Source organism: Ruditapes philippinarum, unplaced genomic scaffold (genome assembly GCF_026571515.1).
Source record: "Ruditapes philippinarum isolate M1 unplaced genomic scaffold, ASM2657151v2 ctg5023_1_1_1_1, whole genome shotgun sequence".
In the NCBI taxonomy this organism is placed as follows: Eukaryota; Metazoa; Mollusca; class Bivalvia; order Venerida; family Veneridae; genus Ruditapes; species Ruditapes philippinarum.
The window spans coordinates 169,911-184,311 of record NW_026861157.1 but is presented as its reverse complement, the minus strand read 5'-3'; the positions used below and the strand labels follow the sequence as shown (position 1 = coordinate 184,311).

The 14,401-nt window shown below is 31.4% G+C and overlaps 2 protein-coding genes across 2 annotated transcripts in view; one reads left to right on the top strand and one right to left on the bottom strand.

Annotated features, from left to right (window-relative positions):
* Positions 1 to 978: 978 nt before the first annotated feature.
* Positions 979 to 3,651, bottom strand: LOC132714720 (autophagy-related protein 16-like; the record flags this gene model as incomplete). Its single annotated transcript, XM_060697639.1, is given in 2 exon segments — positions 979 to 1,093; positions 3,499 to 3,651. Coding segments are annotated over 2 exon segments (215 nt in total), but the record flags the coding sequence as incomplete, so codon positions are not given.
* Positions 3,652 to 3,777: 126 nt separating this feature from the next.
* The window catches only part of LOC132714719 (phosphatidylinositol 3,4,5-trisphosphate 5-phosphatase 2-like), a 79,215-nt gene continuing 68,591 nt past the window's right edge, over positions 3,778 to 14,401 (top strand). Inside the window, exons 1-2 of the mRNA XM_060697636.1 lie at positions 3,778 to 3,856; positions 12,120 to 12,188. The gene's annotated coding sequence lies outside the window, so the exon portion shown is untranslated. The remainder of the gene's footprint in view (positions 3,857 to 12,119; positions 12,189 to 14,401) is intronic.

The window sequence follows — 14,401 nt, the reverse complement described above, 5'->3', positions numbered from 1 at the left end:
TTGGGGGGCCGTGCCGAAAAAGAGGTCACTTTTTTTAACAACATTTCTCAAACAAAAACAAGTGTTTGGGGCCTAAATAAGGCATTTTTTCATCATTTCAGACAACAAAAAGGAGGGGGGGGGGTGAAAAAGGCGTTTAAAGGCGTGTATATGAAGTAATGGGTTAAGTTTTATCTGTTAATAAAAAATGGAATATAACTTAGTAAGTTATAACAAGCAGACAAACTTGGATGAAATTCAGACTTAATACCCTTGATTTGCCAAATTTGATAACTGTCAAATGTTAATCTTGCAATAATTATTCTTAAAATGCATAATTTCAAACAATGTATTTCCTAAGTATACTCATGATTAAATATATTATTACTTTAAATGAATACAACACAAGACAGATTGATTTTGGTATTTTACGACTATTTTGTTCAAGTTTGTATGTAATGTGTACAGACTTACAATCAAAAGTTTATTTTCTTTGTTAAAAAGGGGCATACATCTAGAAAAACTGATCAACTTAATTATGTCCCTTTCTTCAGCTTTGACTTGTCTCTTATTGCAAGTAGACCAGGAATAAGTACTATGTCTTTAAATCATTTTAATAACAATAACCAATCTTAACAAAAGTTCTACATTAAAAAGTGGCATAACTCGAAATATTTAGCTTTAAGAATGTATTCTCATGTCTAACAAATGTGTCTTGTCATTTGATAACTTGAAATCATTCTACTTAAAAATATCTCTAGAAAATACATCTTTCAGAATAATGCCCCCTTGTCTTAAAATCTAGCTTTATTATAACAAAGTATTCCAAGTTTCATGTTTATAAGACATAACCAACATAACCAACATTAATATTCCAGGGGATGGTAGGTCTAGCCTTGATCGAGAATTACAAATAGAGAAAATTCATTAAAAGAGACAAATAAAAAATGAGAATTAAACACTTTAAAAATAAATCTAAATGAACATCAACCAACTTACCCACTATCTGCTCTTATTTGTAAACTCAAATTGTCTGCCCGCAACCTTTCAGTTTCAACAGTAAGCTGAACATTTTTGGACTTAAGTGTGGCAACTTGTTCAAATAGCTTGCTCTCTATAAAAAAAGTAAAGATATTGTCACAATCTATTTTTTCTCCATTATATCAAAATGAAAACAGTTTGCAAACATGGCTGTTATAAAGATAGTATAATAATTGCTTGTTTGGTTAGCCACTTGATTTAAATACCACTTAATTATTACCCCAGTCCTCCCATCCGGTTTAAAGCAAGAACTTTGAATTTTAGAATTTTGACCCCAAACCATACCCTCACCCTGATAAAAGCCCCTGCTCTGTACGGACAGTTCAACAGTCAAAACCCTAATGAATGGCCACACTGTGAGGTGGAAATATCCTTGTATTTCTTACACCAAAAAAATACTTTCTCACTGGAGTGATGGGACAGACAAAAAGTAAATTGGGCAAAAATGTTCTGCTAGCCCTCTCTTTGCTATGTTACAATTGACTAGGGATGTGCAATATACTGTGGTACACCAGTTTTTGTGATATTATTCCTGAAAATATTATATTGCTATGATTTTTTTTATATGTTGAAGGGATTTTTTTTCACAGTGTTCAATACCAATGACTATAAATTAACAGACATATTGGTGTTTGTTTGACCTGTTCTATATAATCAACTTGTGTGACATATTTGATGCAATTGTGCCTTTGCAAATCAATCACTTAAAGAAATTTTGAAATGCCAATTATTGTCCCAAAATTAATATAATATCAATAGATACAGGGCTTTTTTTCACAGGTTGGGGAAGCAGCCCTGCCCGTAATTTTGGGGACACAGTATATTTCCAAAAGGGGAAGAAAAAAAATGATGCAAATTCAATTTTTGGGGAAAACTGCATGATTTTAAAGAATTTTTCTTTGGGGAAGCAGACCTAGAGGGGCCCCTTTAGAAGGAAAAAAAGCCCTGATATATGATCTAAAATATAAATAATCTAATAAATAGAAAGATACAGTATACAAAGCAGGATTAATTGTCTGTGTTAATGGGGTTTAAGCCAATCTTCGAAACATGATGTTACATCTGACATTCACTTTGATCACATGGCATCTAAATTTCATGACAGAATAGAGCATCAGATTCCTTATCCAGAGTCAGTTTGAATCCCACTACTGGTGGAATTCTCTTTTGACTTTCATACTGTAAGCTTATAGCAATTACATGTACATGTATAGGCCATTTCCAACAGCCTTTCTGTTGGGCTGGTTAACCCTTTAGTGTCGTGATTGAGTGTACACAAAATTGTCACATTGTAATCGAGAGGTCCAGCGTTCAAATCCTGGTCAGTGCCTGAGGATTTTTCATGTTTATTTGTTTGATTGTGTTTGACGTCACACAGACACAGTATAGGTCATATGGCGACATTCCAGCTTTACTAGTGGAGGAAGACCACAAGTGCCCTTCCGTGTATTATGTCAGGCACGAACAAGCACCTGAGTAGAACCACCGACGTTTCGTAAGCTAGCTGGATAGCTTCCTCACATGAAAGAATCCAAAGTCCCTGTCCGGATTCGAACCCACAGCAGTAAGGGGCAAGTTGTTTAAATTTATCCACACGGCCACAGAGGCCCCTTTCATGTTTATAATACTGTTCAGTGCACTGGTGAGATTATATATATCCAGGACAGGCCTTGACAAAAAATGATCAAACTCACCCAACAGGGTGAGTAAGATTCTCCAGATGATGTTTCTCAAAACATTTAATGTAAATTATTTTTTTCTAACGAAAACCTGAAATTGACCTTATGACTAGGTATAAAACTTTAAAAAATTAAAATTTTTTACAAAACTTAAAAGAAATTTGACTCATTATTAGTTTTTTCAGGTGGTACTTTTATATGTATATATATTTCTATGATGTTGATTGTTTACTGAGATATTTTGTATTGTGTTATGCTTTTATGTAAATATTACTATTATACTGAAGAAAAGAATAAATAATAGGTACAAATTTTCAATATCTTGCATGAAAATGTGTGATATGCCACACATTAAGACCGGGGATAATTGACGCGCCATTATACAATAGAATGAATAGATATTGTTCACACTTTATAAATTAAGTAATAAAAGATCAGGTCAACCAACCGGTAGTTCGAGGAAACCACTCTCACCCCATTTTAAGGAGGGCAAGTAAATTTGAAGGGTCACTCGCCCTCGCCTGTAGGGAGGGAGACCCTGGCCTAGGCTAGAAACATTCATCGAAGTCAGCAGACAGTCGTCGTCTGTCTAGATACCTAAACAGAGGTTAAATGGCAAAACTGTAAACAAACACTAAATTATAATAACTCCAGGTAATTTGCAAACATAAAATAAATTATTTTAATTTTTATCATAATTTAGCTGTTTACCAAAATTGTGGAAAATGGTAATTTTAAACAGATTGTACTAAATTAAAGAATAAGAAATGCATGGTGACAGTTATGTCTAAATATTTACGTATATCAATTAAATCTGAAAATTCTTGATATTCATGTCTATTTCGTGTCTTCAACCGCTGCGAAATGATTTTCTTCCACTCCGCCGACTGCTTCGCCATTTTGCAATCAATTCTGACAGTAGCCGTGTGTTCGCATTTTCTTCACTATAAGAATTTCATTGTTTTTATTTGATTTTGCTGTAATGATATGTTATTATATCATTAAAACATAATGTAATTAAGTGTGTTTAATATTACATCTGCCTTTATCAACATTTATAAATGTCTTCGCGAAAAATACATAATTCGAATATTTCATTTTGATTGCAAAACGAAAGTAGCTTCCTGGTGTTGACAAAGAAGAAATATACAAATTTGGTAAGAAATTTGTCACTCTTAATTAATATTTAAATAATTATTCGCTTAAACATATTTGTTTTGTTAATTTTCCATGATGATAGGTTATTGTCAATTTCTGGGGATAGTTGTTTCAGTCTTTCTTGTTAAAATCAAGATTTTAAATGTTTTTAAATAACAGTTTAACAGATATCAGACTTGCACCTGACACAGTTACAGTATCACTGAATATATCAAAGATGTAGATAGCAAATAAACTAAATGGTGTTGGCGTTGGTAGTTTAGATCACGACAAGTTGTTACATTGAATTTACCAGAGCACAGGTCAGCCACTGCATAGTCCTTAATAAATATGACATCGATTTGAGATATATTTGCTTCTGGGCAAAGCATCGACATCGGGCTTGACCATCGTAAACTATAAAAAGCCTGTTACATCTTATATATTTGACTAGCCACCGCATTGTTCCATGGTAAGTTGTCAAGCAGTTTACCATAACCAGTTGCCTTAACTTTCACAAGGAACTGATATGTTCTGTACATGCCAGAGCAGAGGTTACAGTGTAAATGAGTGTAGAAAGGATTTCATCACAATCGCAATGAAAGTGTTCTGCGCCATCGGAGAATTAAACCCAGGTCGCCTGATTTACAGTCCAACGCTGTACTTCTTGAGCTAACTGGACGGCTAAAAATTACCCAAAATATTTTAATGGATGTAGATTTGATCCTTTTATAGTGTACACCATTTGAAAGTTTAAGTTTCTATCTATTTTGTATTGCTGCATGTTAAAATATTGGTAACATTCTATGCCTTTTACTGAAAATGATATAGCAGAGCATCACTACTGGGCCAGTTTTTTTGTCACATGCATAGTTTATATAATGTAACAAAAGTTTAACACTCAACATCACTTATTTCACAAGATTGTCGTATTTCGATCTGACCAGTGTTAAAATTGGTCAGAATTGACATATTTTAGTCAAAGACCTAAACATTTTGTTCACACAACTGTATTGTGCAAAATATTTTATCTGTAGATTTTTAAATAAAACAGAAATGTGTAATACTCATTTTACAAAAAAGTTACAATAGTTTGTTATATTGAAAGTATACATCTGAAACAATCATCATTTTCTAAATGTTTTGTTTGTTGAAAAAATTAATTTTAAGTGACAAAGTTAAGATTGTTTTAATATTTGAAATTGAGCAATATAACATTTAGTAACTTTAACTAAAACATGAGTGTATGGCGATTTAAAAGATGACAGCATTACAGAGTGGTTAAAGTGTCGGACTAGTGTTCTTGTGATTGCTAGTAGCAAAGGTTCAAACCCTTTCAGTCTGAGTGGCAAGTCGTTGTTTCCTTGAGTAAGGCACTCATTGCTCTAAGTACTGGTTGGTTCCAGGAAACTTACTCAATAGTGAGTCTATTAATAATAAGCGTATATCTACCTACACAATCAAACTGAAATAAATTCTGTATACAAACTGTTTTCAAAATGACCAACCTATGATCTACATCTTACCCATCAAATCTAATTTTGATTGAATATGTTGTTGTTTTCTTGTGTCTAACAGTAAAAAATACCCAAATGTTACAGCGTATAACAATTTTTTTGTACCCTAAGTTCATTGTTTTCCTTCACACCGTTAAGTAGTGCATATTATTATATTAAGTAGATCTCTTCAAAAAAATGTGTATCATTTATGTAAATGGAAATTGTAAAAAAAATTTTACCTGTAGCCATAGAAAAATATATATGCTTTCAGAGAATATTTTACTTATTTTGATATCTGGTTCATAAGTTTTACTTGCTGCAAGTTTTAAGTTTTAAGAATGTCATGAGGTGTGATATCATAACTGGCTAGGATATTTCTGTTATCTATGCCTTTGATGGAAATATCATGTCATGATTCTCAGAGGTCAAGATCAGTTAATCATTGACTTCATAATTCTTTTAAAACATAAGTTGTAAGGTCATCTTTTTGTGTTTCCAAATAGAAAACAACAAGACACAAAAGGTATCATAGACTGATGTGCATGCCACCCAGTTGGTCAAAAGCACAACACACACTGACTCACTTAGGTATAAATAACAAATTTCTATCTGAAAGGCAATGCTTTTTGCCACAATTTCAAGATTTCTGAATTTTCACCTATTTTGTCTCCAAAACATTTTACAACTTATAACTAAATATCTTGCTCTTAATGGTTGATTTTCCTGAATATTTTGGCTCATTTAGAGGCATGTAACTTTAAGCATTTAATAAATTTTATTTGTTCATTTAAAAAATTCATATCAACAGGTGAAAATGATACTTGTAGTTAGGAAACGCTACCAAAATTAAATTTTATTAAAACTGCATGAAACAGGACATGGTTTTTTAAACAAGCACTCATGGTTTTTAAACAAGCACTCATGATTTTTTTCTTACTAACAGTTAGAAATCCTCTCTTGTGTTTTTACTAACAGTTAGAAATCCCCTCTTGTGTTTTTTTTTACTTTAATAAAAGTAACAGTTTTAAAAGTGACAAGGAAGTTTAAGGTTTATTATTGTTTGTGGTTATTTATATAGATTAAAACGGTTGTTATGACTAAATTTGAGATATTTTTGTGTTATTTTGAGGAAAAGTAGGCAAAATAAATTGTTAGGACATTGTAAAAAGAAAATTATTATACTGAGAACTGATACTGTATCACTCAAATATGATAGTGTGATGAAATGAAATATATTTAAGGTTCAAGTCTGTTTACCTTTAAGTCTGACGTTTGCAGCAGATTCTACCCATATAATTGCAGACTAAGATCACTCAACCAGCCTATCTATGAAAAATGTGCAAGTCCATTTAATATGGCTAAGTAATAAAGGCTAAGAATTTGTTTTGAATTGAATTATATTATCTTTGCAAGAAATAGTGAAATTATACATAGTTTTAAAAGCTTTGTCAATGCTAACTATTTATTCACACTGACCTAATTTTCACAGTTCTTTTCATCTTCGTATATGTGATTCAGAGATTTTTGAGATGAAAGTAGAGCAGTAAAATACATCCTTTATATTATGCAGATTAAATGAGAAACTACTTCAAAGTTTGACTATATTATCAACCAACACTGATATGTCAAATTTAACCCCAGTCCCCTCAGTGGGAGTTCAGGCGATAGCTAGGGAAATTATAAATCAAATATTCTGTCTGTAAAACTATATGATATTGCAGTGGTATTGTTTTTGTTGTCCAACAGGCAAAGTGAGAGCAATTCAGGCCAACCCCAAATACAAGGGCCTATATGTTGGGTTTGATAGTTCAGTTTATATCCCTAGATTCACCTGGGCTGGTTACGCGGTGGTAATGTCTACAGATAACACTAACACTGAGATCTGCTTGTACCTGATTATTTTTTCTGATAGTTTGTGAAAGTCTGTACAGTATTATTGACATGTAGATTGTTATTTGATATTTTAAATGTAATAGGATACAATTTAAATACAAATTTATTCATCAGGTGTGCATAATTAGCTAAACATTTTAGCTCCACATTTCGGTTTTGGGTTAGGTTGTTAAATTAAATACCGACAAAGCTATTTCATTGGAACTGTTTGTGTGGGTTCTACCTGCCACATCAAGTTTTACTCTTGAGTGGCGCCGTGGCCATATGGTTTAACATGTCAGACTAGTAATCTCAGGGGCACTAGCTGTTGTTTCCATAAGTAAGAAACTTTAAATTCATTACTTATTAGTAGATTTTTCCATGAACAGATTCGAGAGTGTTTCAATCAGCTTATAGCTTCCAACACAATCAATTTAAAATAGATAAGTATCAACTTTAAACTAATTTTCTGGGTCTAGGATCTGTATTCATATCAAAACATAAATTGGCCATTAAATTTATCAAAATGCTTATAATTCACATAGGTCACTGGGACCTACATGTATAATAACAAACATGTAATTATGTTGACTGAGCTCATTGATTTAAATTTAAAATGTTTGATTAATATGTTGTTACAAAGTAAATATAAGAATTTTATAAAATGATGATGATTGATATAGAACAGAAATTATGACTAAACACCAGTCTGAGAAAAACTAGTAAAACCTGTGTGGGAGTCTAGTTAAATTCTATTTGGACTCGCTAGCATAAGATGTAGTCTGATACCGTATAGCAATGTTTTGAGTTCCCTCCCCCCAACCCCCCCAAAAAAAAAAGAAAGAAAAAAAAAGAAGTATCATATATGCAATGACCGAGACAGATGTAGCATACTGATTTTTAACCAGGTTTTCCGAAGGAAAAAACTGGTTATTAGATTGAGGTATGTCGGCGGGCGGGCGGGACGCGGGCGTAAACAATTTCTTCTGTGCGCAACTCCTCCTACATTTCTCAACGGATTTTGACCAAACTTTCACAGAAGCTTTGTCATCAAGTGCCCTGGCGCATATTGTCGGGGTTTTGCGATTAGATAATATTTGACCTAATTATGGCCCTTTTGTTTTTTTTCCTTATATAAAATATATAGTGAACAATTTCTTCTGTGCGCAACTCCTCCTACATTTCTCAACGGATTTTGACCAAACTTTCACAGAAGCTTTGTCATAGAGTGCCCTGACACATATTGCCGAGGTTTTGCAATTGGTGTATATTTGACCTAATTATGGCCCTTTGTTTTTTTTCCTTATACAGAATATATAGTGAACAATTTCTTCTGTGCGCAACTCCTCCTACATTTCTCAACGGATTTTGACCAAACTTTCTTAGAAGCTTCGTTATTAAGTGCCTGGCACATATTGTCGGGGTTTTGTGATTGGATAATATTTGACCGAATTATGGCCCTTTGTATATTTTTTTCCTTATACAGAATATATAGTGAACAATTTCTTCTGTGCGCCAACTCCTCCTACATTTCTCAACGGATTTTGACCAAACTTTCTTAGAAGCTTTGTTATCAAGTGCCTGGCACATATTGTCGGGGTTTTGTGATTGGATAATATTTGACTGAATTATGGCCCTTTGTATATTTTTTCCTTATACAGAATATATAGTGAACAATTTCTACAGTGCGCAACTTCAAAAATTAAGCAAAAATAAAGTACTGTTTACCTTTCTAAAACATTTGGGGAAAAAAGGCGAATAGACAAAATAAAATTTCTCAATCATTTTTGTTTGAGGAATATTAAAAAAGCCATAATTCCTCCTAAAAATTCAATTAAAAACAAATGCCCCTTCATGACAAAGCTTCTGTGAAATATTTTGCTGAAAACCTGGTTGCATCGCATTGCGATGTTCCTTGTTTTAGATTAATTGACAAAAATAAGTTATGATGCCGTAGATTAAATTAAAATTTATTCCGTAAAAAATACTCATGTAAAACCAGACGCCATGTGCATTATGAGCCTATGGAAGTAACTCAGAAACAAGTTTCAGGCAATTTGTTGTCTTTCTGTGCAGAGTATGAGAAATAAATATTGTTCAAGTAACATTGTTTTTCATCAATTTCTTTACAATTTAATTAAATTTGAAATTTGAAACCTTTCAACAACTTTTATTTGAAATTCAGACCAGTTAAAATTTGTTTTGGCTATTTTTTTTTAATTGACAAAGCCCAAATAGTTTTGACCATTAAAAGTTTGTTTTTTTTTGTGCAGACTCAACACATGAAAACTTTCCTGTTGTTGTTACTTTTTATTGATAATAGAAGTTTTTAAATATTTCTTGTACTTTGTGCATGTGAAGTTTGACTTTTGTACTGGAAAGGTTTCAATTACTTACATTGTGGACATTATTATACAATGATGTACTTAAATTACACTTGACGTGTCTATATCCATTGTCACAAAAGGTTAACAAATTATTTGTGTATGTAAATATGGCGAAAAAGTGACATTTAATATGGTAAACAGACACAAACAAACTTTTTGTTCAATTGTTATCAAATGTTTAGTCCATGTGTAACCAAGAGTTTATCAAAATGTCAAAAACAAAATGTCACAAATTGGAGTTTAAAGCAACATGCCCTCAGATTCATGCTTATTTTCATGAAAAAATTGAAAATGCATGCTCGCAGCTTTGGTTTAGCCTGGGCAGAGTGATTAATTTAAGCTTGGAAGTGGCAGATTCTCCAATGGGTAATGATTGAATTAAAAATAAATAATACAGTTAAACTTTAGCCAAGACAAATTTTTTTTTTTAAATGCTTATAAAATTAGAATTTTAAAATGTATTTTTATATGTAAAGTATCAGTTGATTCAGTAAACTTTACTGACAATGAATGTTAAATTATAAGTTTTTAACACTCTAAAAAGGCTGTAAAGGTTGAAAACATTACAATTAAATAAATTGACCTTCTAGTTGTTAAAGAATAAAATTTAACGCTATGTAAAAAAATAGTTAATTTACAAATTTTTTTGAATATGTCCTGTATTGTCATGTACAATTTTGTCGATTTATTTTAAAGCATGGTAATACAAGCATTCATTGGTTAGTTTTTTGTTTTTTTTTTTATGCTTTTCATTGTATCACACCAAACAAAGCTGAAAAATTTAAAATTTTAAAATTTTTAAAAAAATTTATATTAAAATTTACCCAAAAAAATGTACTTTTTTGGAATTTTTAATAAATGAAAAAATTTTTTTGTGAATTAGAAAATTTTTGTGATGAAGAAAAGAGCTTTAAATTTCCCTTTGGCTTTATGATACATTTTATTTTTGATCCCAATTATATCGGATATATCAGGGGGTATATTTTATTTGTAAAAAATTTTTTACTATATATTTTGGGTTTTTATTTCGGGGGAAAAAATGGAAAGGGTTTAAAAAAAAAATTTTTAAATTTTTAGTTTTTTAAATTAAATCGGGTTAAACGGGGAAATGATTTTATACATATTTTATATTGTCATTATTTTTTGGGGTTTCAATTTTTTGTTTTTTCAGAAATAAAGATTTAGTTGTTAAACTGCTGGAACTTAAGTTTTAAAAATCCTTTTATTTCCCAATTCAGGTTGACCAGTATGTTCCAACATCTGGCATCTCAAATTTAGTATATTTTGATTCTAGATTTTCAGAGAATTATGAATAGCTAAAGGCACTGGGCAAGTCTCCCAAGGGCAGTTGCTACGTTTTATATACATGTATTAAATCAATGGAATGAAATATATTTCATAGAATTTTCATATTTAATTTTTGAGAACAGAAAAATTTTTTAAGCAGATTTTTTTAGTTATCTCCCCTTGTATTTGAATTTCAGTTGGTATACTGTAGAATCAGTTCAATAAAAACAAACCCTTTCCTTTAGCTTTCGACGTTTAGTTTTCTTCAGAAAAAATTCACTTTTTTTTTTAGTTGGTATTATGGTAATAAGAAACACATCTGAGACTGTTTAACTTTTTTTTTTCACAGTCAAATTCATAAGAGAAAAAAGCACTGGTATATGTTACGACTTGTTAATAATCTATACTATATATCTTTTTTAAACCAAATTTTAAGCAAAGGGGTGGGGTCACTACAGGATTTATTTTATCATCACCCATGTACTTGTCTGTTTGGTAAAAGGGGTAACTTCCCGGGTTGTAACATTTTATTCCCCATCTATGGGAATGTTTTCTGACTCAGTAAATTGTTATATTTTTGAGCAATTTTAAATAAATACAAAATTTATTGTTCTTTTTTTTTTGTCCCCGCTCTTGGATTGTGTTTAAAAAAAAGGCGGATTTTTTGGAAATAATCCCTTTTTCTTTAGATAATAAAATTTTTAAATTGTAAAAAATTAAAATTTTAATTATTTTTTTTGGGGGGTTGTATTTTTTGTGTATGTATGGGGTTTTTTGATTTATTTCTTGGATTTAAAAAGAACCGTGCCCTTTTTAGGGTCTTTTAAACTGACTCCTAAAAAGGAGCCCTGAGTCCTCGGGTACCTCTTTGTGCATTATTTGAGACTCAAACTTCCACCAAGTAGAACTTTATAAGCTTGATAGATAGTGTTCAAACATGACAGTAGCCTTTCTCAACATTTTCACCAGTATATAGCAATTAATTAAATAAGCCAGTGTTTATATGCATTCCGGCCAGGCTCTGTATAAAACTACATGACTTTTATACTGGTGGCAGCTCAATTTCTGTATTTCAATAATAAAATCCCTTGTAAAATTTAAATTGCTGTTCCAAATTCAAACAAGGTTTATTCATTACATAAATTCAGCTGGTTAATGATAAATCATATACCTTTATATACATGTATTAGAATTGATACCATATATAAATTATAAGATAAAAATAATTTTATTTTCAGAATTTTAGAAGGCACAAGAATTAGAATGGAGACATTACAAGAACTAGGCTCTTAGCTGATCAACAAATAGTAAGTTATTAAATCATTATCTCCTTCATCTTATACTTATGTAAAGCTTCTTGTTTAGTAAAATCAACCATTTCTTATCTATGAAAAAAAAAAAAAATAAATAGATATTGACAATGTAAGAAGTAAATGTGATCCATGTTTAACATTTTAAGGTGTATTTTTTCAGTTAAATAAATAAAGAAAGAAACCCCATTTAACATGTCTTAAAGAAGATATATGTGATATGTCACATGTTTAATCATTGTTGGCAAGAATATCACTGTAAAGCACTTTAAAATGTTTTCTATAGAGAAATTGTATACTGTCACTAGACCCATTTCCTTATATGATTGCACTTGTAAACCCTTGATAGATTGAAAGGATGACAATGCTATAATAAACAATAGAGTAATATTTTAAATAGTTGCTTAGAACTATCAATAGTGATCTCCCTTTATTTCATTTCCGTCTTTGAGGAAGCTATCCTGCTAGTCGGTGGTTCTACACAGGTGCCCGTTCGGGCCTGATATAATGCACAGAAGGACACCTGAGGTCTTCCTCCACCAGTAAAGCTGTACAGTCCTGATATGACCTATATTTAACCTTATCCACACTGTGTTAATTTGATGTAAAACCAATAAAACTAACATTTCTATCAATACATAGACTTTTTCTTAAAATGATAAGACCATGTTGTTTCCCTTTAATAATTGAAGGGAGAGAACTCTGTATTCTCACTTCCAAAGTCCTAACAGTGAATACACAGTTATCTCCCTTCCTGATTGGTAATTTTAAGAGAAAATTGGATACAGGTGTAACAATGCCAGATGTTCAGTGATGAAATTGACAGATTAGCACTGATGAGGAATGTTAAGTAAGAATGAAATAGATGATTTGTGAGCTGTTTATTACTGGTTATTGCCAGGAATTCCTCTCATGTTAGATCTGTAAATTATCCCATAATGCACCTGTAGGTACAATACATTGTTTGACATTGCTGAAGTAATAATACTATAGATGTAATGCAGCAGTACGGTATCTCAGAGAACTTCTGCAACAAGTTAGGACATTGTGTCAGCTAGCATTATGTATGGTAATAAGATAGCAGTTTCCATCAACGGCCACTTAAGCCTCTCTGCAGTGAACATGTCTTTGAAAATTGGTCATCATTATTGACATCACTCTACAGGAAACAGAAGTAGAATATTTTTCTTTGTTAAATACAACTCTTAGAAACAGTTAAATTGTCAAATTTCTAAAATGGTGAATGCAAAACTAATTATAATATTTTATGAAATGGTTAAATTCCAAAAATGATAAATACTGTGAATACAACACTACAGTTTAAACTTCCAAATAGTGAATACAACAAGGTTGATTTTAACCCCGAATAGAGTAGAATAGTTACTTTTAAATTCTCCAAAATGTGAATACATCATTACAGTTAAATTCCATTTTCATTTCAAAAATGTCTTGTAAATAGTGAGTCTCGCATAGATAAGTTTTTTACATCTACTGTAATGAGGTAAAATGCTGGTATAATACAACTGGAAGATCTTGCTCAACTCTGTTAAATGTTATATTTTCAGTAAGTAAGTAAATAAAACAGAAATAGAAAAACATTTCACGCAACTTTCTATAATTACTGTAACATTTTCTCGGACTGTATATATATATATATATATAGTAGTTTACACTTAACCAATTTATAATGCAGATAACTGAAATTTACTGCTGAGTAAGGTTTATGTGACAATTAAATGTGCAAGCTGTCACTATAGAGTTTAATCCTCCTGTATTTTATTGGCATATTGGCAAAGGTCTACTTTACTAACTACATCATTGCCATACTGCATGTTCTCAAAATTCCTCCTGAATTGTTTTTGTCTGATCAGCAATTGCAAGTGTTGTGGAGGGATGGAAGAACTTCTGTTATCAAAGTGCATGAACAGTCATGTCCAGTCCCTTTATTATAACCATTTTAAAATGGTGAAATACATGTAAAGATCTGACATTGTCTATCCTGGTGTCTGTGTCTATCTTTATGTCTGTCCTTCCATCCTGAAAAATAGAAACAAAGATGGCTATGTGAGAATACATTGTAAAAAAAATATGTTTTTGCTATACATTACGAAAAGGGTTCATGTGGTTAAAATGTCCTTTTGTGGCTTACAGAACAAGGGAAGCCACAGGAAGAGTCCAAGAATCATTACACAAATTTTTTTAAGTTATTG